General features: G+C 55.7%; 9 protein-coding genes across 9 annotated transcripts; 5 read left to right on the forward strand and 4 right to left on the reverse strand.

Annotated features, from left to right (window-relative positions):
- The first annotated feature begins 2,522 nt into the window (after positions 1 to 2,522).
- Positions 2,523 to 6,069, forward strand: L226DRAFT_507102 (uncharacterized protein). Its single transcript, XM_067678112.1, has 9 exons — positions 2,523 to 2,664; positions 2,727 to 2,804; positions 2,874 to 2,953; positions 3,005 to 3,075; positions 3,152 to 3,362; positions 3,414 to 3,634; positions 3,695 to 4,055; positions 4,111 to 5,730; positions 5,798 to 6,069. The coding sequence occupies exons 1-9, from the start codon at positions 2,616 to 2,618 to the stop codon at positions 5,885 to 5,887; spliced, it is 2,781 nt and encodes a 926-aa protein (XP_067535918.1). The 5' UTR covers positions 2,523 to 2,615; the 3' UTR covers positions 5,888 to 6,069.
- A 570-nt stretch (positions 6,070 to 6,639) lies between these two features.
- L226DRAFT_428265 (uncharacterized protein) lies at positions 6,640 to 7,272 on the forward strand (the record flags this gene model as incomplete). The annotated part of the gene is made up of 3 exons (XM_067674675.1): positions 6,640 to 6,806; positions 6,870 to 7,086; positions 7,144 to 7,272. Coding segments are annotated over 3 exons (513 nt in total), but the record flags the coding sequence as incomplete, so codon positions are not given.
- Positions 7,273 to 7,818: 546 nt separating this feature from the next.
- On the reverse strand, positions 7,819 to 10,949 carry L226DRAFT_612426 (kinesin-domain-containing protein). The gene is made up of 14 exons (XM_067686389.1): positions 10,704 to 10,949; positions 10,557 to 10,647; positions 10,410 to 10,508; positions 10,250 to 10,357; positions 10,094 to 10,197; positions 9,921 to 10,033; positions 9,792 to 9,844; positions 9,640 to 9,738; positions 9,455 to 9,588; positions 9,105 to 9,402; positions 8,800 to 9,053; positions 8,610 to 8,717; positions 8,467 to 8,544; positions 7,819 to 8,283 (listed from the first exon to the last, which is right to left on the reverse strand). The coding sequence occupies exons 1-14, from the start codon at positions 10,853 to 10,855 to the stop codon at positions 8,001 to 8,003; spliced, it is 1,974 nt and encodes a 657-aa protein (XP_067535920.1). The 5' UTR covers positions 10,856 to 10,949; the 3' UTR covers positions 7,819 to 8,000.
- Positions 10,950 to 11,104: 155 nt separating this feature from the next.
- L226DRAFT_485447 (Sm-like ribonucleoprotein) lies at positions 11,105 to 11,817 on the forward strand. Its single transcript, XM_067677111.1, has 3 exons — positions 11,105 to 11,182; positions 11,243 to 11,319; positions 11,382 to 11,817. The coding sequence occupies exons 1-3, from the start codon at positions 11,169 to 11,171 to the stop codon at positions 11,654 to 11,656; spliced, it is 366 nt and encodes a 121-aa protein (XP_067535921.1). The 5' UTR covers positions 11,105 to 11,168; the 3' UTR covers positions 11,657 to 11,817.
- A 1,402-nt stretch (positions 11,818 to 13,219) lies between these two features.
- Positions 13,220 to 14,878, forward strand: L226DRAFT_570399 (NAD-dependent formate dehydrogenase; the record flags this gene model as incomplete). The annotated part of the gene is made up of 9 exons (XM_067684431.1): positions 13,220 to 13,348; positions 13,398 to 13,472; positions 13,528 to 13,572; positions 13,640 to 13,693; positions 13,749 to 13,802; positions 13,874 to 14,287; positions 14,343 to 14,426; positions 14,485 to 14,806; positions 14,865 to 14,878. The coding sequence occupies 9 exons, from the start codon at positions 13,220 to 13,222 to the stop codon at positions 14,876 to 14,878; spliced, it is 1,191 nt and encodes a 396-aa protein (XP_067535922.1).
- Positions 14,879 to 15,037: 159 nt separating this feature from the next.
- L226DRAFT_534268 (glycoside hydrolase family 27 protein) lies at positions 15,038 to 17,839 on the reverse strand. The gene is made up of 21 exons (XM_067680629.1): positions 17,702 to 17,839; positions 17,632 to 17,645; positions 17,505 to 17,567; positions 17,356 to 17,434; positions 17,231 to 17,291; positions 17,155 to 17,167; positions 17,032 to 17,096; positions 16,925 to 16,969; positions 16,847 to 16,863; positions 16,742 to 16,780; positions 16,585 to 16,673; positions 16,474 to 16,518; positions 16,402 to 16,417; positions 16,304 to 16,340; positions 16,187 to 16,241; positions 16,112 to 16,119; positions 15,964 to 16,051; positions 15,791 to 15,904; positions 15,655 to 15,735; positions 15,500 to 15,586; positions 15,038 to 15,431 (listed from the first exon to the last, which is right to left on the reverse strand). Exons 1-21 carry the CDS (start codon positions 17,808 to 17,810, stop codon positions 15,249 to 15,251), a joined length of 1,308 nt encoding a protein of 435 aa, XP_067535923.1. The 5' UTR covers positions 17,811 to 17,839; the 3' UTR covers positions 15,038 to 15,248.
- Positions 17,840 to 18,357: 518 nt separating this feature from the next.
- On the reverse strand, positions 18,358 to 19,924 carry L226DRAFT_42557 (HCNGP-domain-containing protein). Its single transcript, XM_067674636.1, has 6 exons — positions 19,826 to 19,924; positions 19,650 to 19,771; positions 19,537 to 19,576; positions 19,177 to 19,478; positions 18,910 to 19,120; positions 18,358 to 18,710 (listed from the first exon to the last, which is right to left on the reverse strand). The coding sequence occupies exons 1-6, from the start codon at positions 19,836 to 19,838 to the stop codon at positions 18,469 to 18,471; spliced, it is 930 nt and encodes a 309-aa protein (XP_067535924.1). The 5' UTR covers positions 19,839 to 19,924; the 3' UTR covers positions 18,358 to 18,468.
- A 9-nt stretch (positions 19,925 to 19,933) lies between these two features.
- On the forward strand, positions 19,934 to 23,794 carry L226DRAFT_534271 (uncharacterized protein). The gene is made up of 8 exons (XM_067680630.1): positions 19,934 to 20,352; positions 20,564 to 21,590; positions 21,645 to 22,319; positions 22,395 to 22,675; positions 22,735 to 22,788; positions 22,843 to 22,886; positions 22,938 to 23,168; positions 23,234 to 23,794. Exons 1-8 carry the CDS (start codon positions 20,048 to 20,050, stop codon positions 23,572 to 23,574), a joined length of 2,958 nt encoding a protein of 985 aa, XP_067535925.1. The 5' UTR covers positions 19,934 to 20,047; the 3' UTR covers positions 23,575 to 23,794.
- Positions 23,795 to 24,949: 1,155 nt separating this feature from the next.
- Positions 24,950 to 25,698, reverse strand: L226DRAFT_42572 (uncharacterized protein). The gene has a single exon (XM_067674639.1). The coding sequence runs from the start codon at positions 25,544 to 25,546 to the stop codon at positions 25,133 to 25,135; it is 414 nt and encodes a 137-aa protein (XP_067535926.1). The 5' UTR covers positions 25,547 to 25,698; the 3' UTR covers positions 24,950 to 25,132.
- Between the last annotated feature and the right edge of the window lie 360 nt (positions 25,699 to 26,058).

The following is a 26,058-nucleotide window of genomic DNA, read 5'->3' on the forward strand; positions in this document are numbered from 1 at the left end:
AGTTCCAGCTGAGCGAAGAACGAGCGGAGTTTGGTCGGGTCCGTGCCGTCGAAGGGGTCAGGTTCCCGAACATTGTTGCGCTCAAACGAGGCGGACTTGGCCGTCAGAGCCGCGATCAGAGTCCGACCGAGGGTTTGGGCCAACAGCGCGATGGCCGCAGCCAGGTCCTGGTTGGGCTGGAGAGGAGCAGAGGTAGATGTAGGTTGAGTGGATGCTCCGGTAGTGGTCTGCGCGGTTGCCGCAGTTCCGGTGGAAGCTGAAGTGCTTGTAGCCGGAATGGGTGTCACTGAGCGCGACGGACCTTGAGACGGAGTCCGATAGGTGTTGGCGGAAGTAGCGAAGGGGTTATTCAGGGAGTATCATAACGGAATAGGCTGTAGCGGAGATCCCGTCCAAGGTAGGATCGGAGGTGGGTTGCTAGTACCTAAGGCATAGGAAGGGACTACCCGACGGATAGGAGTCGTGGGCTGCTCCTGCGGACCTTGACTGGTCCGACGAGCGGTGAAGCCCTGGAATTGATCTCCTTCCATGATGATCTTCGGTTGAGTTCTGATATACTGTTAGGACTATGCGCACAAATCGAACTCCGAAGGGAAGTCCAAAGTCCGAAGTCCGATGGTGCGCGGGAATGAAGACTTTGGCGAAGTTATTGACCAACGCCCGAAGAGTCGTCGATGTCTTCAATTTGCGGAAGTCCGACAAGAGGCTCCGGAGTTTATACCGGAGCAAGCTACAAATAAGAGAGTCAAGCAGAGAGTTAGGAACAGAGACGAGAACAGAAGTCGGAGGTCGGAGGTCGGAGGTCCAGTCGAAAGGTCGGACGGAGATCAGACGGAGGTTGGCAGAGAAGTCAGATAGATTGAGTGCTGAGTAGTCGAGTGGGTAAACGAGATATCAGAACTGAAGAACTATGCGACTGTAAGGTAGGGTTTATATACGGAAGTCCGAATGTCCGATAGGAGTCCGACCGGAGTAGAGACAGAAGGCGGGCTGCGGAGATGATGGAGCGGAAGCAAATAAACTGGACTAGTAAGTATAGGCGGCGGATACACTGCGGAGATGACGGAGTGGAAGCAAATGAACTGGCTAGTAAGTGTAGGCAGCAGATACTGATGTCATAATACGACCGGATGACAGAGCGGGGGTCGGAGGTGATCGGAGTCCGGGCGGAAGTCCGGATAAGGCAGGAGGGAAGGAAGCAGGGGTGGTGACATATTTAGCCGGGAAAGGGGCAGAGTTCAGGGGTAGTCGGGTCAGGGTTGTGTCGGAGGGGCGGCAGGGCGGACTTGGGCACGGGATGTGACAAACGCACAGCATTCAACTAGTATTCCTGCTGACTGCACTATAGTATGATTAAGAGATGACTAACCACACTACTGCAGGCTGTGCAAGGATGCAAGACTATGTGACTGCGGACTGCGGACTGCAGACTGTGCACCTAGAAGTACAAGGTAAAGAACTAGTCCAATACGAGAGACTTGTCAAAAGTCTCAGAGAAATTAAATACAGACCAGATCCTCAACCAATATCATACAGTTAAATACTAGCTATGACAGTGAATGATGAAGTAAAGTGTACATTCATAACAATCTGCAGTGACATGGATCTGTATTGATCTGTGATTTCAGCTCACAATACCTGCAGATATACCCATCAGTAGATCCTGAATTATCTTAGCTGACTTGGCTGTGAGCACAAATGGTCTTAGATGGTGCCTAAACTACCAAATCATGCACTTGTGTGTCTGAAAGGCAGCCCATCCTTCCAGATTTGGGTATGTTTATTTCAACTCTAGCTCACTCACTTCTGATCAAAAACATATGTGTGTTATATCAATAGACTCACATAGTTGCTGGCTACAGCATGAGGGTATCATAAGACTGCTCCAAAATCCATCCAATCTGTCTCACTTGTTTTAGCTACTTGCAGAACTTGCATGACTTAGCTGACTTAGCTATTCATGTCAAGTGAGCTAAGTTAGCTAAGATATTTCAGGATGTACTGATGCCTGCAAGCGACCTGGAGCTGTGCTCAGCCTTAGCTCACTTAAGTGCCAAAAGCCAACAATGCATTCATCATTTTATTTTGTATCTGAAAACCATCTTGAATGCTCAAAGAATGGCAAAGAAATAATTTTAATTTCTATTGAAGTGGAGGAGAAACAACCATCTTGTGGTCACGTTCCATGAGCCCTTATTTCAGACATTCTAACCCTTTTGATGCTAATGACTACATACTTGGCGCTTGTGCGGGGCGGCTCCATCCTGGCCGGCCCGGTTGACCATAGTCCACCACGTTGAAGCTGGTCAACCTTTGTCAATTCTCCCTCGAGCCATTGTCCTAACCTCAAGGATGCTTGTATCCATCTCATTGTCCAATTCCTACAGCATAGCTAGAACTCATGATGCCGTCGACTCTCGAGGTGCAGTCACTCATAATGAGTCACGCGTGACTCTGACGTAAGTCGGAAACGTCCGAGGGGCACGGAATCGGCGTGCGTGCCACCTGTTAGGCGCTGACCAAGTCTTGCTTTCATCCACTTCCACCATCGCTACCCTCACTGGTTACGCTTCTCACTATCATATTCAGTCCTATCCAGTATCTTTCCTTACGACATGGCACCTCGATATTCCAAAAAGAAGGCCAAATATACGTACACTGAACGTAAGCAAGCATAAGGCTCGGCGACCAATGTCACCCATGCTCATCTATGCATGTCGATCTAGGCGTTCTCGGTGCGCTGTCCGACATTCAGAAGGATCACCGCAAGAATGCAGTGCATATGGCAACACTACGGGCACACAGTGAGTACTACTGCACATTGTGCAATTCTGGGTTGTCGGTGGTTTGGGCACTCAAACTGCGAAACACAGTCCGCAAGGCCGCTAATACACGCAAGGATCGTCTAGGTCCCCAATGGTCGCAGTGGGTGTCTCGGACTGTTCAAAGGCTTGTGAGTGCTCGCGCGCGTACTTGGTGCTAGTCTCTATCAACTACCGCCTAGGCCAACGATGGTATCCTTGACACTTCCGACCCTCATGGCAACGTGACCTTCACCCCTGACGCGAAGAAAACGTGAGTTCTTCCAAGTTGCTGGGTGCAATGCAATTGGAGTCACCTCTTATGTCCACCACTCTAATCATCACTCCAGTGTCACCGACATCCGCCGCGAGTCGCTGGGCCCAGGCACAAATCCTTCACCTGCTATGGAGCACAAGATCTGGAAGGACGTAACCAGACGTTTCTCCACTATCGGTGTAAAACGCCCAAGATCTTCCGGTATCGGTGCAGGTGATGAGAATGGAGCCCGTCCCAGGAAGAGACAGGCCCGCAAGTCTTTGTCAGGATTCACCAAAGCGGAGGTACATCTAGCCTCCTATCTTCGACCCCAATCATGCTCACGCAACATCCAGCTGGAAGCGGAACTCAAGGAGGCTCTACAGAGGCTGGACGAAGCAGAGGAGTATCAGGCGGTCGACGTCCAAGATGAACTTGACGGCCTCCGTGATGAGCTAAGGAAACGTGAAGAGGAGGTGGAACAACTACGCGAAGAAGTCACTCGGCTGAAGGACAACCACCCGAACGTACACCGCGTCACCATCGGAACAACTACCCGCCTCCACACCCCACCTCTGTTCGTATTTGTATTTTGTAGTATCTGTTACACACTGACTCGGGCTGTGGTATTTCATAGGACCAATGCTTCCGAGTTATCCCCCACTCCCAGCACTAGTCGCACTGTAACCGCCGCTCACCAACAAGTTCCCGCACATGGCATGACGCGTACCTTATCTGGATCTCTCATCTCTAACCTTACGAAACAACCCACGCCGGAGCCGAGCGAGTCTGGCTCCCACGATGCCGAAATCGAGGACATTTTCTTTGACGATGCGCATGAGCGACCGTTGTCTCCACACCATCCACTGGGCGACGACCATGACATCGCGTTCGATTATGGTCTGGAAACTCCGCAAGACTCCCCTATGATTTCCCATCTGGACGATTTCGATGCCAATTCGGAAGCCCGGCACGAGCATGACGACAGGAGTGCTGAGGTTCGTCTCTAAAATAACTTTCCGAGGCATCACCGATTGACTTTTGGTGGCGTAGATCGTTTCTTTGAAGAACGAGGTTGAGGCGCAGGCTTCGCAGCTTCGGCAGCTGCGAGGTGAGCGGATACACTTGCTGGCTGAGCGCGACGAACTTCGTGTTTCAGTTGCTTCCCGGGATGACCGAGTGGCGTCCCTAGAGGCCGAGGTTCGGTCCCGAAGTGAGGCCTTAACGGCGGGCCAGCTGCGCGTGGCAGAGTTTGAAGACGCGCTGCAATCCCAGAAGGCCCGATTCCTGCAGCTCGAAGCCGAGCTGCAAGAGGCTCGCACCGCCCGTGACCAGGAGAAGGAGCGATACTCCGCCCTGGAAGGCGAGCATGGCAACCTCCGGGATATGGTCGAGAGCCTTCAGAGCAAGGTTGACTGCTTGAGTTTACGATCCCAATCTCTCCAGTCTAGCCTCACTGAAGCTCGATCCGCGGCCGACGATTGGCAGAGTGTCAGTCGCCACAGTGAGGCTCAACTGCACGAGGCGAATATCGAAGTTGCTAGGCTCGAAGATGAGCTTCGCTCTGCGCAAGATTCCGCCGGCGCGCTTCAGAAAGAGTTCGAGCAGTCGCAGGCTTCCAGTGAGCTTGTCAACGTCGACTTGGAGCGAACCAAGAACGAGCTTACCTCCGTGCAAGAAGAACTCGGCGTGGCCAGGCGCATCTTTGCAGCTGGGAATGCCGCGCAGTTGTCGATGTCTTCCCAAATCACCGAGCTTAAGGCCGAGCTCGACTCCGCACGGAACCAGATTGGGGTTCTCACCGCCTTAAGAGAAACTCTTAAACGTACCATCGCCGGACTTGAGGAGACCGTTGCGATCGTTCGCGAGGAGCTCTCCCAGGCCAAGGACGAGACAGCATTGAAGTCTGCCGGGCTGCAGCGGTCCCTGGACACCGTCAACTCCCTTCGTACGTCATACACACAGGCTTTATCCGAAGCGTCGACCTCGGCGCGAGAGGCGGCGGCCTTGAAAGTCGCCGTCTCAGACCTCGAATTGACTCTGGATGGACTCCGCTCTCAGCTTGAGGACTCGGCGGCCGAGGCTGCGGACGTCCGCGCACGACTGGTAACAGAGGAGGCTTTCCGTCGGAGTGCGAACTCACAGCTCGTGGCGACGGGGGAGGAGCGGGACAGGCTACTTGCCGACATTGCCGACAAGACCGCGCTGCTCACGACAACCACGGAGGAGCTGGAGCAGGCACGACAGGCCATCGATGACGCTCGTCGTCAGAATGCGAGCCTTGTGGCTTTGCGCGAGAGTGACGTTGCTGCTCACCTCACGGAGAGGTCGGCCTTGGAGAGTCGCTTGGAGACTTCCCGGGCCGAGGCGGCTGGACTCGAGACGGAGGTTGAGGGACTTAGCTCCGAGCTTTTGACCATCTCGGAGAAACTCTCGTTAGCTGTTTCCGAGCGGGACCAGCTGCTGAAGGCCGTGGAGGATTGGACTACGCGTTCATCTCGGCTGGAGGAGGAGCTCTCGGTGGCGTTGGATGATGTCCGGGACGCCGAAGAGGAGATTGAAGAGCTGCGCCAAGCGAAGATGGCGGATGAGGCTAGTATCCAGAGTCTGAAGGACTTGCTGGCACGTCTTCGACAGGCGCAGCTGGACGCGGTGGAGGAGGTTAACAACAAGGTGCGTGAGAGTTTTGTTCCATCTGGTGACCGGAGGAAGGCTAACGCCGTCTATTGAATGTTTAAAGATGATCTCAGCACAGACAGCTCCCACTCCTGACCACCGCCGAAGGAGCAGCATCGCGACCCGTCGGAGTGTCGTGCAGAGGCACGTATAGTTTCACTCATTGTCGCGGATGGGAAAGACCGCGGACACGGTATTGTACTTGCGGCAGATCTAGTGTATCATATGTTCTCTGTTGGTCTTCTTGCTTTCGCATGCTCTGACATTTAGGTGCATCTTTTCGCTCACGGACATAACATGTCTGTATCATAGGCACGTAATACGAACATATGCCGTTGAAAGTTAAAGACGCTGCGATCGGGGCGAGGGCCGCGATAAAGGCAATTGCCACGAGGTTCAGGCTGCGATCTCGCGACCTCGGAAGAGTGAGTGAGCTGCAGACAAGCTACGTTGCCTTGACAATTTGTCACTCGTCTTTCTGTCTCACAGCGCCGGTAACATAATTCGACGATCTCCGACATCGCCATACCCTTGACTTGACTGGACATGTTCCTGAACTCCGGCGATAACGGTTTGTCATAACCCGTGGCCGCTCCATCCTCTCGCGTGCGCCTCAGGTCATGGTGGGGGAGCCACGAGCCTGACAGTGCCATGACAATGCGGGTGCCGATCTAGATGCCTGGCGGTCATGGAAATCCTCGCTTGTTCCGTCAAGACGACGAGCTGACCCGGTAGTTCACAGATGGACGCGCCCCAAGCGCACGCAGACCGATTTCTTCCCAAGTGGCACTTCTTTGCGGCCTCAGTTGGGTCGGGATGCTGGAGCCTACCGGTCATTTAAGAAGCCACATGCAGTGAGGAGATTCTTCCGCACATTCAGAGCTCCCAGTTGCGTCCGACCGTTCGATGTTCCGTTTGCCTACTCATCTCGAATCCTTGGTTCCGCCTCCACGGGATCAGGTCCCGCAGTCTCCCCCCTGGCGGGGCTCAATCTTCCTGCCAGCGTCATCCCCGCATCCCGCTGCCCGGCCCCGTGAGATCCGAGTCACTGCTGCGGAAATAGAGAACGATAAGTAGGTTCTATCTCGGAAACTCCCGAGTGCGATTGTTTACTTACTGCCTGCTCAATGCACAAGTAGCCAGCAGGAGATCTGGCCCAAACGCTTCCAGCTACATGTCATCCATCGCCGGGGTGTGCTCCGCGAAGTGCATGCCTGGCTTGCTCAGGTCCAGCGAGGAGGTCAGCTTGCACGCTGCATGCTCATGCCTGATAGGCTCCCCGAACAAGCCGCGTCGCGAGAGAACCAGATGCTTTTCGAATCGTTTGCGCACCAGCTTCTAGAAGAGGATATCGTAAGTGTTTAGACATCGTGGTCGGACACAAAAGTACTGACCCGAAGGTGCCTACAGGTCGCGATGGCTCCATGGAGTATATCTGAACCATCCCCTGCCGGAGGAATTCTTCTCTATCCTACGTCTACAACTCGCGCGCTTCTCGTTGGCGTAGTCTTCTTGAATTGTGGCTTCCCCGACTTCCTCCTGGGCTCGGCTTCCCCGACCGCGCCCATGAGCGTGGATCCCCAAGGCTCCTCTCAGGCGCAGAACATGGCCATGTTCAGTAGGAACCAGCCTTTCCAGCCCAGCCCCTTCGACCCTGCGCCGCCGAATATCGCCTCATCCTCGCGGTATTCCGCCAGCGGGTATGACACTTCCAGAGGCAGGTCTGGTCGCAGTAGCGGCTAATCTCCGCAGAAGCTGCCCGGTCCGTCCGTGTGCATGGACACGTTATGAACCGTTCTGGATCCTTCTCTATTCTCTTCGCTTCTCTGTTTACTTAGTTGCCATCATATTCAGTCCGTTCCCATAGATCGTCGAGCCTTAATTCTCTGACCTTCTTCCTCTGGGAGTCCTCTGTAGCCATCTCCGTAGTGGTTTCTTCCGCCCTTACTCCGTTGTATCGATATCGACCTTCCTCATCCGCAGACAGCCCTTGTCAGTTACCCCCAGCGGACTCCTTCGATCTTTACCTTCCTCCTTTGTATCACTAGCATCAGTTCAGTTCAGTCCGCTCGCTCTTGCTTTCGTCCGATCTAGCTTCCGAACCTATGCATATACCACTCCATGTATATACAAGAAAGCTCGCACATATACATGACAGGAGACAGTGACGGCAACGCTAACGTATATCGGGGAAACAGGAAAGGTGATGGAGAATACCAGATACGTCAACGTCTTTCGACATCACCCGGGTGGAACTCGCAGGCCGTCTATTCCTCCGCCTTGACCAGTCGTCGCTTCTTCGGAGGCGTCCCCATCTCCGCCTGCTCAGTCTTCATCCGCCGCTTCCCTCTCGCCTCAGTATTCTCCTTCTCTGAGGCGTCGTTCTCGCCTTCCTCTTCTACAGCGTCGTACTGAGAGTTGGCCCTGTGCTTGCGCCTCCCGCCGCTCTTTGTGCGCTCGCGCCTCGACTGCGAACCGGAGCGACGTGGCTTCTTCGGAGAAGGATTGAAAGGGCGGTTGTTCTTGACGGCCCATTCGATCTCGATGATCCTGTGTGGGGCGCCGAGCCGATACCAAAGGCGTTCATGCGATCCCAGATTGCCCATGGCCGTGATCACCATAAGGAAACGGTGGACACGCGGATATGATGCAGAGGATGCGGGGAACGTGGCATTGGACAAGGACAAAGTGAGATACCGTACATATCAAGTATCGCAAGTGAAGAATATCCACCTCTCTTTGAGCTTGACGTTGTCGGGGACGTACGTCTCCGCCTTGCGGTAGAGATTGAGAGCAACCTCGAGGTTATTCCTGGATGCGTACAACGAACAAAGAATACATCAGCGACGGTTCTCAATACCAAGGTAAAGACAGACTTGTTTGAATGCGAACGCGCGAGCGCAACGTACGCGCGCCCTGTCTTCTTCCGGGAGATGGGTGAAAGGACATCCGCGAGTTGAACAGCGTTCTTGTTCGCGCGTTCGCTGTGTGTGCCAGCAACAGCACGTATGCACAAGCACTCGTTAGTCGGTGTGCCGGCTCGGCAAACTGAAGAACAGATCGCACAATCTGGCCTCGAGCTCGTCCAGCCGGCGCTTGAGCTCATCTTCATGGCTCTCGCGCGACGACTTGAGCAGAGGGGTGAGCAACCCAGACGGAAGGGACTGCAAGCTGGAGTCTTGGGAGTGTGAATCTTCTTGCATGCTTGCACTGCGCGACGCCGAGGCCGTTGCGGCCTCCTCCTCTTCACGCCGCTGTCGCTCGCGGGCACGTTCTTCCTCAAGGCGGCGGGCAACTTCAAGTTCGACTGCTTTCGCGATCTGGAAGATGTGTGAACAAGTGAGCAGCACAGATGAGTGCGGGAGACATACTCTAGCGTTGATCTCTTCTTCTGTCAGATGCACTGGCAGTGGCGGCGGTTCGACTTTGACGGGTTCTAAAGGCGGCAGGAGACTGCGGGCATCGATGACCTCAATACTAGAAGGCCGTGGCACTCGAGAGGGACGAGGGGCAGGCAAACGCGTGTGGCCGGGAATCATGTTGGGTAAGAGAGATGGTCTGCCGGAAGGCGCGGGAGGGGGAATCGTTGATCTGGAAGGCCCTGCTATGGCATTGACTTGTTGATTAACAACAGGCTTATTCTGGATGTTCTTCGTCCGGACGGCGAAGCTACGTTGTATAAGTCAAAGCGCACAACCAACGGTAGTACAGGGCCACCTACTTTAGCGTATTAAGGGTATCTTGCCGAAACTTGGTGCCAGGGGCGAGATTACAGATGAGGAGACCCACTGAACTACCTCCCAAGGCGTCTTGGAGTATGCGAGTCAATTTGGAGTTGCGGTAAGGTATGCGGCTCTGAGGGGAGTGTCAGTAGATCAGCGAGACATGCAAGCAAAGAGCACCCACGGCGCCTGAATTGAGGGCATGCACGACTTGACCGAGAACACTGAGGGACTTGTTGATGGCAGCAGATTCGGCCATGCGCGCAGCATCATTGCCGGTGTGCTATTGAATATGTCAGTTGCTGTCGATTGTTTGAACATTCACTGAACACTAACTTTGTTATTCTCGGAACCGGCGAGATCCACGAGGTTGAGTTTACCACGTAGAGCTGCGGCGTGAGCTTAGTATCCTGAGAGCACGTGGAGGGCGAGGTTGAATATGGAAGGCAGCAATGATTCACTCACTCATGTTGTGCACGGGATCGACGACCGATACATGCAGGGTGAGGATGGCGTGCGAACGAGAGGATACGGAGTTCAAATTGGTTGAGCTCACGGATCGCTGCTTGTTGGCGCGTCTGCACAGCACCAGGGTGAGCCAAAAGGGGGACGGACGAAGACGAGGCAATTGCACTTACGCAAATATACTATCAAAGTCTTGCAGTGTGTCGACTGGGACCATAGAGAGGTTGGCCACGAAGACTTGGCCAGCTTCATTCTCTCGGACGGGCAGCTTGGCAGCCTGGGAGCACATGCTAAACGTTGGCGGAAGTTGGGAGCAAGGATGAACTCACCGTATCCCTGTCAACCAGCAGATCATACACTTCATCCTTGTAGATTTCCATATACGAGACTTGAATGGAGGCTTGGTAGTGCAACGATGCCGTCCGCATGAATATGTCCTTGGAAATGAACTTTAGTCAAGAAGTGGGGTTATTACGGGTAGTGACTCACTTCGACCGCTCTAGGAATGATGCCGGGCTGAGCCTTGTTGCCCTGCATGGTATGTGTCTTCCCTGAGGATGTGACCCCATATGCGAAAACGGTGACGGTCTGCGACAGAGTCAGTGCAGGTGCAGGTAAGAATGCAGGCCATCTCACTATGCCAGTAAATGCGAGCTCAACAAGCGGCTGAACGTCGCGCTCGAATATCTCCTCCTGGGTTGATTGCTCGTCATAACAGGACGAGAAGCTGTCGCCCGCATCAGTAGGTACTCCGGATGCGTGTACGCTCAGTGAGTTACATACGGATACTTGAATGTCTGGGAAGGATCGCGCGGGTTGTCTACACAGATTGAAGAGCCCGCGTCGTTTCGAACGACCCGGATGGCCTTGTCATGTTGCTCGCCGGGGATAGCAGGACGAAGGCGGGCGGCGATTCTGACTCTCGAGTACGACATGCCCTCGGATGAGAACGAGCGGAGAGGTGGCGAACGCGGGGCGGAACGAGCGAGTGGGTCGGGGCGGGCGTCGAGGAAGATGGCGGGCGGAATGCTAGGCACAGCGAGCACGGGCCGACGCGCGACGCCAGACTCGAGTCCAAGTCCAACCGTGGGTACAATGGCCACGTGACCGCGTACAAAGGCTCCGATATGAACCCCGCTACTCAGCCCACGCTGAGTTTGAAGCGCTGGATCCGGCGCTTAGATCTTTGTCGTCCTCGCCTCCTCCTAGTATCGTGCTACTACTTGGTTCTTACCCGGCCTTTCCAACATGAAACTCGTCAGGTATGTCACCCTCACCTCGTCAATACTCCTTGTTCTCAAATGCGCGGCCCATGCCTTTAGATTCTTGATGAAGCTCAATAACGAGACGGTCACCGTCGAACTCAAGAACGGTTCCGTGATCCATGGCACAATAACGGGTACGCTCCCTTGCTTCTAGGCATTTCCAGTCGTGCTGACCTTTCTGTTTTGTGGCATGCAGGTGTTGATATGCAAATGAACACGCATCTGAAGACTGTCAAGATGACCGCGCGTAACCGCGAGCCCACCTCCCTCGACTCCCTCTCCATTCGCGGTAACAACATCCGTTACTTCGTCCTCCCCGACGCTCTGCCACTGGACACCCTCCTCGTTGACGACGCTCCAAAACCCAAGAACAGGAAGAAGGATGAGGCGCGCGGGAGGGGACGCGGCCGGGGTGGGGACCGTGGTGGACGTGGTCGCGGTCGCGGTCGGGGGCGAGGACGCGGCTTCTAGAAGTGTGTGGAGTCTCATTTCTTCCCCCTGTTTCTTGCCCTCGATGCACCGTTGTTGTTTTGTACTATTAGCTCAGCACCCTTGGCGGTGAGGCTGTCACAGACCAGCAAAAATCACATCCCCGCCCCCGATCCACATCGCAGCGCGGCCGCCTTCCACCCAACCGAAAGCACGTCAGCTGATGTTCATCCTCGCCGACACCATTGTCCAGTCGCGAGACTGTAATGGATCCCAATGAGCAAGAGACCTTCGACCACGACGACACGCGCAAGTGTTGCCGAAAAAGCAGGTCGACCGCAAGTTCACGAAGGTTGATGTCGTTGCGCGTTTCGCCGCCTCCGGTGGACAACCGCAGGGGTCCTCCAACGAGTCGGGTGACGACGTCGGGGGAGACTGAGTAAATCAACCAGTGAGTTCTTCCACCCAGGTTTCTGGGATTTGATGTTTTACTGCTGTGGGAATGCCTCTTGCGCAATCTCGACGCCAGTTGTCGGGACTCCATCCTGGTGTCCAAAGACACTGGATGGGCGATCATCGATCAGCATCTATACACGCCGCAAGTAGATGTCTAGCGGATCCGCCTGGAGAGTTCGTTTGTACGTTGAATCCTGGTTGAATCGAAACGGCTGTACGTAAGGCGGCTTTTAGGAGTAGGTTCGATGATACGTTGCCCACCCTGGAGCCTTTAGGTACCATTCACAGGTCGTTTCACAGCGCTACTGACAGACATGACGCCGCAAAACTCGACATGGATTCATCTTGCCTTTGCTCTCTCATTATACCGTAACGTCAGCGTGGAATTTGCAGGTCTCAGAATGTCGAACCCTGCTTATGCTCCGGTAAATCGCGATGGGGCCCGAGAGCGGCCAAGGGCGGGCATGGTGTACAGTCAATCAATGGTCATCGCGCTGGGAGGGGGATTAGGGCAGACTGTGTAGGGCAGGTCGAATAGAAGGTCGACCATCTGGTGCGTGCATCCTGCTGCGGGCGTATTCATTGGCTCAGCTCACACGGTTTACATTGTGGCGTTGTATAGGTAAAATGCAACATGGACGCGACGCGAGGTGGCTCGGGTGAGGCCGGGATACCAGAACGCGTCCTCGCTTGACGTAACGCGTTCATATCGGAAGAAGACATGCTCCCAGAGAGCCTTGCGCCAATACTCATGCTGCGCTGAGCCTCGGGACCAGGGACCATTCGGCGTCCATCGCCGTATCTTCCACTACCATCTCCTCCGGGTTCCCATCATCAAACCGGTTTCTCAAAAGCTTTCCTTCGCTGAAATGCTCTTGCGTGAGCCGTAGCACTCCGGAAGCATAACATGCTGCACAATAACACTGAGCAGTTGTTCACGTGACTATCAGCATCCCTCCCTGAACCCGTTTTCTCCCTGCTGAGTATCCAATGATTCAGGGTAGACTTCTTCTTGCCGGCTCTCGCCACCACTGGTGGGACGAGGACATATATATACTCTGGCCGTCTTCTCTGGTTTGCAACAACCCTTCCAACCCTCCCCCGTAACGCATACACATCTCAAGTTCTCCATTTTGATCACGCAGCATTATGTCTCTCTTCAGCGCATCCGCCCGCGCTGTTCAGCGTGGCCTCTCTTCTTCCGCCTCTACGACTCGCATGCTCAACGGCCACACTCTCGCACCGACTGTCAACCACACCAGCAACGCCGGCATGAAGGTCGGCTCGTTTCGTGTTGGACTGCTCCATTTCTCTGACTGGCATGCAGATTCTCGCTGTTCTGTACAAGGGCGGTGAAGCCGCCAGGCAGGAGCCCCGCCTTCTCGGGACCGTCGAGAACCAGGTAATGTCGAATCTCGCAATTTGCCACAAGCGTCGTCACTAAGTCAGAATACCAGCTCGGCATTCGTTCGTGGCTCGAGGCGCAAGGACACGAGTATATAGTATGGTTTCCGCCTTCACTCATATTGCTCGGTGCCCCCTGCCCCCTGTTTCTAACTCACGGTTTAGGTTACCGACGACAAGGAAGGTCCCAACAGTGTATTCCAACAGCACATAAAGGATGTAAGCATTACTTTCACCGTCTTCACTACCGTTGCTGAGCTGCTTTACATCGCAGGCCGAAGTCCTCATCACGACGCCCTTTCATCCCGGCTACCTGACTCGCGAGCTGGTCGCGAAGGCGAGTCACCTCTACATGAGCAATATCCATAGAAGAACACTCACCCGTTATGTTCTTCACAGGCGAAGAACCTCAAAGTCTGCGTGACCGCCGGTGTCGGCTCTGATCACATTGATCTCGATGCCGCTGTCGAGCGCGACATCCAAGTCCTCGAAGTGACCGGCTCAAACGTCACGTCCGTCGCCGAGCAGGTTATGATGAACATCCTCCTGCTCGTGCGCAACTTCGTGCCCGCACACGAGATGATCCAGCGTGGTGACTGGCAGGTGTCCGACATCGCACGCAATGCATTCGACCTCGAGGGCAAGGTCATTGGCACGCTCGGCGCGGGTCGCATTGGCTACCGGGTGCTGGAGCGTCTTCGTCCGTTTAACCCGAAGGAGCTGCTCTACTATGACTACAACCCTCTTCCTGCTGATGCGGCAGCGAAGGTCGGTGCGCGCCGTGTTGAGGATCTCAAGGACTTTGTTTCTCAGGTAAGGCCCTCCCTCCACATCTATCGTAGTAACTCCCGGACTTACGGGGACCCAGTGCGATATCCTCACGATCAACGCCCCCCTCCATGAAGGCACGAAGGGCTTGATCAACGCCGATCTTCTCAAGCACTTTAAGAAGGTACGTCTCTCACTCGAGTTCGCACAACCTACAACGTCTCATGTTGTCCTCCCACCAGGGTGCATACATTGTCAACACCGCCCGCGGCGCGATCTGCAACACCGAAGACGTCGCTGCCGCCCTCAAGTCCGGCCAGCTCAATGGCTATGCCGGTGACGTGTGGAACGTCCAACCCGCACCGAAGAACCACCCCTGGCGCTACATGAAGAACCCGCTCGGTGGCGGCAACGGCATGACTCCGCACTACTCGGGCACGACGCTCGACGCGCAGGCGCGCTACGCCGAGGGCACCAAGCAGATCTTGGAGAATTACTTCCAGGGCAAGGCCCAAGAGCCTGCGAACATCATAGTTGGGGTTGGCAAGTACGAGTCCAAGTCTTGTGAGTATCAGGTGTCATCATCTGAGTGCGAGAATGGCTACTGACAATGTCATGATAGACGGCCAACGGTGAACTACTAAATGCGAGATTGTTACGATATAGAGGCATTGTGATATCCTCGTCGGTTGCCGGGATGTCGAACATTGGTCCAGATCCTATTCAATGTTGCATTGTACTTGACCTTTCGTAGAATCTTGTACTATGAATTTGATAGCGACATGGGCCGCAATCGGTCTTGTCAAGATCATCTATCGTTCACTCCAGAGTCGAAGGTTGCAGTGTATCATGAGTATATACATGTAAGGACAGAAAGAGCGACAACCAAGCAGCACAAGGCCAATACTATTCAAGGAGCCAGAAGCACCAAATACATCGAAACCAACGAACCGTCTTGCAAGGGTATCTGGCCGATACTGGCTACCAACCACAAACCGCACCACGCTCACGCAGCCGGCGTGCCACTCTCGCTGACACACTGGTTAGCCTGACGTGCGCACGGGGGACCCTCGCCGTTCGGCTCGTCCCCAGCATCCTGCAGCAACAACGCGACGACGCCGTGGGACGGGACCGCGGGCACAGTCCAGTTGTGCACGGCGACCCCAACATCGGCATGGGCCCACAGGTCCTGTGCACGACGGGATTATCAGCATCTTTATCTTCATCAGTGGCGGCGGAAGGAGAGGGTAGACGTACGCGGACAGAGTACTGCCGCCCGGCGCGTATATACGGCGACTCGGTCAGGTTGAAGAACATGGTCGCCGGAGCGTCGAATGTGTTGATCTGCATGCCCGCGCCGGTATTGTCGTCAGCGGTCCTTCGTGTGGTGGCACGCATGCGGTCGGACGTACAAGCATGAAGACAGTCCCGTTCTGCGTCTCTCCGCTCCAGTATTGAGCCGGACGCGCGGGGTCGCTCGTCCAGTAGTTAGGCTGATGTCAAAGTTACTGAGGAAGTAATCAAGAGCAGGCGACACAGTTGACGTACGTCCGAGCCCCAGCGGAAGGGCGTGACCGCCTTGCCGACGACAGGATCCTGGTTGACGGCGATGATCTCGTCGTTCATGAGAATGGAGAGGTCTTGCTTGCTAATCTTCGACAGCTGATATGTATAAATCAACATCAGCGGAGGTAGTCGTGATAGCGCGGTTAAAGGCCTACGTCGGTATTGATAATAAGCGGGGACTTCAAAAATGCCCAAGCAGTGAAGTGGGTCTTCTCTTCTTCAAACGTGAGACCTCCTTGGCCGCTATAGTGAAGCGGGTAATTATGAGTTTTTACGATGTGTCCACTCTCTGAGCACACTCACATTTGCAGCTGAAACAAGCGACAGACCGTCAACTACCAATGATTTTCGCCTGGCAGGGAAACTTAAACAACTCACATAATCCATGTCATTGTGACCGTAGTAATCCGAGGCCCATGAGATGAAGGAGTTCCTGTCTACAGATATCAGTGTCATGGAGAACAGCAATAGCTAACAGGACTGTACTGTACGCACGTATTGATGGCATCTGCGATAGAGCTCCAGCTCGGGTCTGTCCAGCCGGGTGAGTAGGGTTCTCTGACGGCAGTGGAGACTATCTCGACATGACTGACCAACGTTCTTCCCAATCTACACCAGCACGTCAGACAGGGAAGGGAAATTCCACGGGAAAGTCATTCACTCACTCTCCAGCTGTGGCCGAGGCGAGATGCCCAGAGGTAGGGAAATTGCTACGGAAACCAAGGGTCAATCATTGACGGGACAGTGGATCCGACAGATATGAGGGTAGGACTAACATCACCCCCCGAAGAGACCGACAGGACCAGCGGATCTCTGCCAGATTCCTGCGCAACCTGTGCGATCGCATCCGCCATGCGCTGGTACTCTGACGCAAAGATTAACCATCAGTCGACCACTGCAATTGACGCAAATAGATACACTGCATGCACTTACTTCCAAGGATACCCTCGCGGATGATGTCGTCGAAGGGCACTAGGAAACCGGGCCATATTCAGTAACCATGCAGGCCTCAGGTTTAGTCGCAGCGAGCGTGCGCACCTCCACAATCGACAATCCTGAGGGATCAGACGAGCCGTCAGAACTCTATGATAGTCGAACCAGTGCTGAATCACGTACTTGACGAAATCGAAGCCCCAATCGAGCTGCCAATGTCTCACATCGCTGCGATTCCGTGCCCCCCGGGTGAGCAAGGCAAGATTGGCAGAAGGCCGAAACCTGCTCACTTGACTTCATTCTGAAAGGATCCTGGTTCGTCACCACCGCACGAAAACCAGCCGGAGCTACCATACTGGACGATGAAACGAGTCAATTGAACGCATCTCGTGAATGGCTCATCTTATACTCACCATCCCAGCTTTCCTGTTTGGACCAGGTCAAATGTCAGCTGAAAACCAAGCACTCAGGATAGTGCAATCAACGTACAGGCCAAGTCCGTGAATCTCCGCCGTGAGCACCGGCATCCCGAATGCAAACCGGGACGGATCTAACATTGTAAAAGTGGATTGTCAGTACGGTTGTCGCCAATCCGAGGAGTCAGGAACGCTCGCCTGCGACGATCTGGCCTGTAGCGCTGCGGTTCGATTCAGCATAGCACGCGTCCAGGTTGATGTAGTTGTAGCCAAGATCCTGTGTAGACGGGGAAAAGAGCTCAGATGCGGTTTCGAGGCGTACGTGAACGAGAGGAACGTTCGCTCACCTTCAACCCGAGCGAGACCACCTGCTCCGCGTTCATCCGTACCAGGTCCTGTGTAACATTGCACTATGGCAAGCCAATGCGAAAGTCAGCAACGGCCCAGTCAGCACGACAATACCAGCACACAAACCCTGTACTCATATGCTGATCCGTATGTTAGTCAGTCCATTCTTAACACACGCTTGCCAGGAAGAGCGTACAGGTATAGCCCATGACCGGGAGTCGCGCTACACCATTGTCGAGAGCGCGAACTCCAATCAACGTCGCCCCGAGGAGGCAAGCGGCGAGCAGATAGGTATAACCCAACATCCTCGATCAGGCTATAACGAGTGTGTGTGCTGACGTTGGGGCATCAGTTGACCTGCTGAACCAAGGGAATCCGCAAGAGACGCACCAAGGAGCGAAGGGGCTGCAAAGAGCTGACGAAAACGCGCCTCCATCTACAGATTATATACAGCAAGTGCTGTCCTAATACGAAGTTAGGCTTCAGCATCCGCCTTGACTTTGACATGATGCTCGACCGGTTCTCCTCTCTTACTGGCACCTACATGCAAATTTAGTGCGGTATACGTCGTGCGCCGCGTCGCGACCCGCATTCAATCGGCCAATGATGCGCACCTTCCCTTCCTGCCTCTTACCATAGCGTGATCCTTGTCTCCCTGAGGATGTCAAACTAACCACCTGAACGGACGCGTCGCATTCAATAACATCAGGATGACGCGGGGTTAGTGCAGCGTAGAAGTTCGGCCCTGCGATGAAGCCGCACAGACTGGCTATCATGCCGGTGACACAATCTTGGAAGACGACATGATGCGCAATTTGCCTTAATGCCTACTCACATGAAATGAGGTAAACCCGCTCCTGTCGGCACGAGTCAAATCCGGGATGCAACAATGGCACTTTGACAGACTAAATGGTGCATTGACACACAACAAAGCAAGGAATCACTCAACATCTTCGCACATATTCAGCCCCACCTACTCCGATCGCGCCCCTTCCCATACCCACCACCCAACACGCCTTGGCTTCTCCCACCGCGACCAGGAACGTTGTACGGCTGGTGTCTTCCGGCCGCGTGCTCCTGTCCATGTTTGCCATCCGCGCGCTGAGCAGAAGACGAGGACGAGGATGAGGCAAAGTCGATGCGAGCGCGTTTGGAGGATTGTTGTGCGGCGGAGGTCGCTTCAGACTTGGCTTTTTGCGCCTCCGCTGCGTAAACGGGAGTTATGACGCCAGATCGTATATGATCCATGGTGTGATGCGGTTTTGCGTGTTTAGGGGAAGCACAAGGGAAACACCAACACCAGCCCCAAGCCCAGGCCCAGCAATAGACCATGTAGCGGAACGCATGAAAAAAGCAAGGGACTGTGTTGAATGCGAGCGCTCGGTGAGAAGGACAAAGACATACCGATACGATCTGCATACCACTCTTCTTTGACGTCGAGCGGGTCCCACATATCTTTCGGAAAATTGGTCGTGCGCTCGTCGACGTCGACGAACTCGACAAGTTTGGCATATAGATGCGGGTTACGGAAGGCGCGATTGGCCATGAGGGAATCATTGAAGTGACGTGGATTTTGCGGGTCGCGTTTGAGTGCGAGGAACGTCGAGATCTTGGCCTGTGTAGTTACGAATGAGACGGCGTTTGACAAGGGCATTGGGACGGATGGCGCACTTTGATGCTCTCATCGCACGGCTCCGTTGTCTCCGGAGGAATACCCCAATCCTGGAGGCCTGGAATGGGTGGCGGGCGGAGAAGCTGTCGGATCCTTGCCAGTTCGTCTGTAGGTTCTTGAGCAGGTGCCAGAAGGAAATGGTCTTCTGCTTCTGCAGGTGGCTGGGGTTGCGGGGGCGTGGAAGGACCGGACTCATTGACGTCCTCCGGTAGGCGTGCTCTGGGGTGAGGTTTTACGGGGACGTGTCGGCGGATGATGACGGCGGTTTTGGCAGACGAGGTACTACGACTTGAGCTCAGGTCTACATACGGAAGCATTGAGGGCTCTGCATGATTGTTGGGGAGAGAAGGAGGACTCACGGTCTGAGGAGGCAGTTGTGCGTGCGTTAAGCTGGTTGCCCTGGCCAGGAGAGAAAAGATGGAGAGCAAAGAGGGAAACGGAGATAGGGCAGAGCTGCGATGAAGAGTCTCACATCGGTGCCCGACGTGCGGGTGGTAGAGGGGCCGGTGGCAGACGGCTTGGAGGACTGGAGGCGAGAAGGAGAGTAGCGGTCTTCGTGGTCGCTGAGCGTGTCGTCGTCATATGCGACAAGTCCTGCGCATGTGTTGAGTATAGAACGGTAGAAGCAGAGACAGGAATGAGGCGCACCGGGGAGAGGCATGGTGGCAAGAAGAGAGTGAGAGCACAAGTCGCGCACTTTGGCGCCGAGGTCGGGTCGGAGAACTTGAGTGCGAGCGATGTCTGCCGACTGCCATGCAGCTGTGCTCGAGCGGTGTGCGCCATGTCCAGGGCCTGCTCGACCTGCTTGCAATTGCCTGCTTGCTCTCGTTCGATAGACATATACCCGATATCTGACCGTGTTCGACGACCATGCCGACCACTGTGACCCCTCCTGCCACCACCGCCCCCTCGGTCGCACTCTCTCGTTCCCACTCTTCCGCCTCCCCAGCTTCTTCGTCTTCCCTCGCCGATGCTCTCGGTCCCTGTCCCTCGGGCTCCTCTTCGCGGCCAGCTCCGGCTGAAGGCAAGCAAGTAGTTACCTCACAACCCACCCAGCACGTAGACACCCAGGACAGCTCGCAGTCCAACAAGACTCGAGAAGACCTCCCTTCCGACCAGCCTCTTACCACTCACGGCAAACCTCGTGAGCGGGTATATCTCGCTTGCCTCCAATGGTCAGTACGTCGATCCCTTCCCACCCTGGTTCTTGTCTCTTGTACATTCGCCATCCTTACACTACACTCCATCATAATCCGGGCCGTGATCACATTTTGAGTGAATACACAAAGTTGCACAGCATCTGCGCATGAGGCTCGACTCTATGCGGTGTTCCCATTGCCTCTATAATCGCGATATGTCTTGACATGATCTGAATGCAATCTCCAGCCGAAACCGCAAAGTCCGCTGCGACGGTAACAAACCCGAATGCTTCAATTGTGTCAAGCGCGCCGACCCAGCCCTCGGCCAGTGTTCATACGACCCTGCTCCTCGCAGACGCGGCAAGGATCGTACTCCCGGCTCTCGCAAGCTCGCCCCTTTTGTAGTCAAGAAGACCCGAACAACTCGTTCCCGTGTGGAGGAGGAAGCGAAACGCAAAAAGGCCGAAGCCGCCGCTCGTGCTGCCAGTACTACTCAACCTCCAACCGCCGTCCAGCCTGATCTGTCCAGCACCACCTCAGTCCATGTTGCACCGACACATGCTCCAGCTGTGATCCAACCCGGCCCTAGTCCGAGCTCTCTGCCATCGACCTACACTAGTGCGCCATCGCGCACGACAATCATTGAAGATGTAGGTCCGTACATATTCCAGCCCGAAATCATCGGTCTCCATGGGTGGCAGTCTCCCGAGGATGAGTTCCATACACAGCTCCCCGACCTCCTCGGCGTCTCGGTAGACGCGCTCATGCTAGCACGCCGCATAGAGGAGGAGGAAGAAGTCACAGAGTCCGGCTCGCAGAGGTCATCGATCTCGACATCCCCGAGCGTGCAGTTCACACGTGAGACGTGGTGGGACGCACTCCTCTCCTTCTACGCCTCTCACCCCTCCCGGTCCTGGTCATCTGCCCTGCACCCCTACTACGGTGCTCCACTTACGGTGGCCATGCGCGAGGAGGCCACGTCGCAGATCGCGGCAGACCTCCGCTCCCTCTTCCATGTCTCCTTGCACTGGTTCTCGTTCATCCACGTCCCGCGCTTCTTCGGCTCTCTCTTTGACCCGTATCGCCGCCAGGCTCTGCAGCCCAGCCTCGTGCTCGCCTTGCTTGCCCTGGGGACATTCTTCCAGAGTTCCGAGCTCGAACTCGGTGCGAAGGGCAGAGAACGTGCCCTGCACCTGCTCGACCAGGCGCACGCGACCTTTCAGGCGAGTCTCAGCTCTGGTTGGATCGACGTCGGCCTCGTCCAGACCGCTTGGGTGAGTCAACTGACCGGGACCTTTCAGAGGTTGATGCTCATCTCACTGAGACAGCTTCTCGCGATGTTCGAGATGCAAGCACACCCGAAGTGCGCCACAGCGCGCACTCGCTCTGCGTTCCGCACGCTCGACTCCTTGATCCGTAGTCTGCAGCTCACGACGCTCGACCTCAGCGACCCGCGTGCAGTGACCTTCGCCCCAGGCGTAGTTCCCATCGTCCCAACAACCGTTCCGGAATGCCCTGCCTCTTTCAATACTCTTTCCAACCCGACCCTGCCGCTGTCCGAAAGCACGCGCCATCTGAGCATCCCGCAGCCGGATTCCGTCCTTCCCCGCACGGAGGGCACCAGTCGATCGAGCCAACCTCAGCCAAACCCCACCCTCGTATACGATCCACAAGGCCGCCACAACGCATACACATACCCCCCCACCAGGCCCCGAGGCGAGCAGCCCTTGCAAACCGCGTCTTACGACCAAAGCCTCGTCCAATGGGACTGCGGGTGCTCCGCGTACTCGCTCGTCGCGGACTGGCCGCTCACAGAGGCGCTCACGCCCGCGTGGCGCAACATGCCGATGTGGCCGCGCGACGCGAGCGAGGGCGAGCAGCAGAAGGAGGAGTGCCGCCGGCTTGTGTGGTGCTCGGTCATCCTGAGCGTGGCGCACAATACGAAGACGGCCGCGGGGACAGACCAGGACCAGCAGCATCTGTGGATCAAGGATCCGGCGAATGTGCGTCTCCATCCTTCCCTCGCGTCTTTTCCCCCATACCCATCTTGGCATACTGACAAATACGGTCCTTTGTAGTACGCCCTACTCTTCCCGGGGGAGAGCTTCGCGATAGAGAACTTAGGCATGCCGCACATACCAGCATCCAAGAACTCGGTATGGGCGCTGTACATGCGCACGCTCTTCCTGTGGAACGCCTGCCTCCGCGCTCGAGCCAACAGCAACGTATCGAATGCGGACCGCGCCCAGTTTGCGATGACGGCGTGGCTCGAGCTCGACAATGTTGAGACCGCCATGGACAAGCATACGTGCGACATCCAGTCTGGGTTCATGCTGCAGATGCGCGAAGTGCTGTTCAAGTACGTACTTCTCGATCGTGTTCATGCGTGTTAAGCTGATGGTATATCCGACTATGCAGCACTCGGATGGTTGTTTCGAACGAGTTCAGGCGGTACATACCGGAAGCTCTGACGTACGTATATCTAGTCACCGCGTCTACCTGACTCTGACAAACATCCGATTTCAGGGAGCATGGCCAAACCTTGTACCGCCGGAAGGCTAGACGATGGAGTATGTCGACTGATCCTACTCTTTATTATCCTAATGCTAATCTCCGTACAGTGACGCACATGCTCAATCTGGCCAGGGCCTTCCGCGAATGCCAGGTCATCTCCGCCAGGGGCGAGCCAACAGAGAACTCGCGTCGGTGCATGCTCATGTACTGGTTCATGTCGCAGATGATGCGCGCGCTCGGGCTCTGGCACGCCGACCGCTCGCTCATGGTCGCCCTCGAGGTCGCCAAGGCGTTCGCGCCCTGCGTCGAGTTCATGATGATGATCTGGCCCTCTCCCGGTACGTCCCCGCCCATTTTCGCAGGGCATCATCGCTGATTTTATTCCGTGTACGTATCCCTGTAGGTCAACGCAAGGAGTATGAGGGACTGCGCAACTGGCTCGTCCGCTCGTGCCAGCTCGCAGGCGTCTCTCCGCCGGAACGTGCCATCCCCCCACTCAGTACCGGACTCGCCCCGCCTCCCGGCCCGACCGCCTCGTCCACCGCCCGACCTGCCCCACGCGGATTCGAGCCTACTGCCCCGTTGAACACCCAGTCTCCCTTGAATCCTCCTCACTTGCACCTTGAACCCGATCCGTCTGGTGCGGCAACGCTCCATGTTGCAGGATCCTATCAGCCTCCACAGTCACAGCGGTTCCACCCACAGCCACATCTCCAGCCTGACTTCATGCCTCCCTTCTGGTAGTACCCCCGGCCCTGTGCTTGCCCCGTTCATTCGGTCCAAGTTAAATTATTGATTGTTATATGTAGAACAGCTTAGTGTCGTCATGTTGTATACAGTATTCGTCTCGAACATCATCAGCAGGCCTGTGCGTGCTACATTAGTAGGGCCGTCCGTTTGAACTCGGAAGGTACCCCTTGAAACTGGTTGTGCACTTTTGAAATGAACGATGTCGTCGCTGCTGCTTACCCGAACACATCTGTCCTATGACGAGGAGACCGCTTGAGTCAAGAAGACGAGCCAAAAGACCAGTCGGATAAGGTCCATCCAGAGTTTCCAAACCGAACCTCCTAATGCCACGCAGCTTCCACCGTAATACCCAGCTTCTGGATGAACTTCCTAAGCACATCGGGGCTCGGGCACGGCGATGAAAGCTTTGGAGCCCTGCATACGACAGAGAGATCCGTCAATTTGTCATCCTGTTGTACTGCGCACGACCACGCACATGTAGAGAGTTGCTATCGGATACTGACGATGGAATGGAGTGGTTCAAGAACAACTTCATGCATGCCAAATACTATCTAGAGGAGCACAGGAAGCCCTGAAGACTTGACACTCTGCGTAGATAGAAGCTTGTCAAAGTAACAGTCAAGAAGAGCGGAGAGCATATACCAAGGAGATAGCCCGGGCCTGCAGGTCTGATCACTTATTTCGGTCGCTCAGGTGGACGACGGCGTGCCCGGGCCGGGGTACAGAGCCGACGTCTACGGATGCGGAGATACCAAAGCTTGTCTGGCATCCTGCGGGAGGAACGATGCACATCTGCGAATTCACGCATATGCGACGCATGCCTGAGCAGCAAGCGACGTCAGCCCAGCGGACCCAGCGAGTCAGTATCAATCCGGGAGCCGGGGGCCTTCAAGTTTTCGGGAGAACTGACGACAGCACGCCGGCACGTCAGCGCGTCAGCACGGGGACCCGGGTAGCAGCTGCATCGTCGAATGCAGCGCAAGCGCGGATGAGCGTGCGAAGCCGTGGTATGAAGTTGGCGATCGCTGAGCCTCAGGGCGCAGTCGGCGAAGACGGAGGCGGAGGAAGACGCGGGTTGTGCGATGGAGAATCCTCGGTGGGGGTTGTAGTGACGTTTGGTGGGTTAGGCTCTTGTGCGGCGGGGCTAGGCTGTACTGGGAGCCGGGATACATTCGCCTTAGGTTGACCAGTGTATCAAGTCAACCTGTGCTCGAGTACGTCCACCACGTATCAATAGATGGTCGGTCGGAAACCCTGTACGCGCTGACATGTGACACTCCCTGTTCACCTTTCGAACCAAGCACGACAAGCCACCACAGACGCGCCATACACGGCACACGTGAGGAGAAGGACACCGTGCTTCTCCGGTCATCTCGGGGCTTGCAGGTTACCATACCCAGTGCCGGTGCGAACCAGCCAGGTGCCAACCCACCCAGCGCCCCAGCGTCCCATGGCCAGGGTGCCAGGCAACAGCTAGCAGCTTGATATTTATGGAACGCACCGCACCCTGCACACCCAAACAAGCGCGACATTGACTCCCGTCAGCTGACGACTAGTGCCTGCGCGGCATTTGGAGCGAATCTGACGGGATGAATGGCGGTCTGGGGACCCGTGGACGTGGCGCGGAACGGAGGCTGGGAGAAAACGGGCGGGAGAGCGGGAGAGTCGCAGAGTCGCGAAGCGGGAAGCAGTGGAGAGCCGACGGGCTGGAGTGGGAACCAGTGACGGGTCCTGCACTTGCATCTTGTATATAAGGAGTAAGTGTGCTGGAAGTCGTCCTGGGCGAATCAGCCGCGGTAAGAGGCCCTGTCGTCGTGGGGGTGGGAGAGATCCGGATTCCAGAAGAAGAGCCGCGGGGCATCCGGAGGCGCGCGCGAGGGAGAGGCAGGGAGAAGCGCAAGAAGCGGACACAACGTCCGACGCGGCATCTGGTGAGGTGTGGGCAGCGATTCGCAATGTGTACCATCACCAGCGTGCCGACTCGGCCGGTCAGGAATAGCGAGCCCCCACCCTGCTCGAGCTCGAGAATCCCAGTGCTCGGTGAAAAGGAGGAACTCTAGTAGAGGCACACGACGCTCCGAGTGGCTGCGGGAGGCCAGACGTCCCAACGCTGACAGCCTTCGGACTCGGGACATCCGGGACTAGACCGTAGACGCATCGCGGGCCAGTGAGCTTGACTCGACTGTTGAAGCCCCGAGCCTTGTTTCCAGCGTTCCTTGCTTCGACTGCGCTTCGGGAACAGAAACGGCAGACGAGAATCGCAGGCTTCCATGCCTCTAACCCGCCAGCCGGTCGGAAGTGTCCCCGCGGGCAGAGACCGGCGACCACTAGTACTCGTTCGTGCGGGTCGCGGCTGGGCGACTCGCACGTCGGGTGCATTCAGTAGATATGTAGATATGGGGTATCCCAGGCTTCCGGAAGCGAGGTGTGAACCCGCGACTCAGCGCCTTTCGACGTCTGAGATCTGAGCAGTCTGGC

Source organism: Lentinus tigrinus (assembly GCF_003813185.1).
Source record: "Lentinus tigrinus ALCF2SS1-7 unplaced genomic scaffold L226scaffold_10, whole genome shotgun sequence".
NCBI lineage: Eukaryota > Fungi > Basidiomycota > Agaricomycetes > Polyporales > Polyporaceae > Lentinus > Lentinus tigrinus.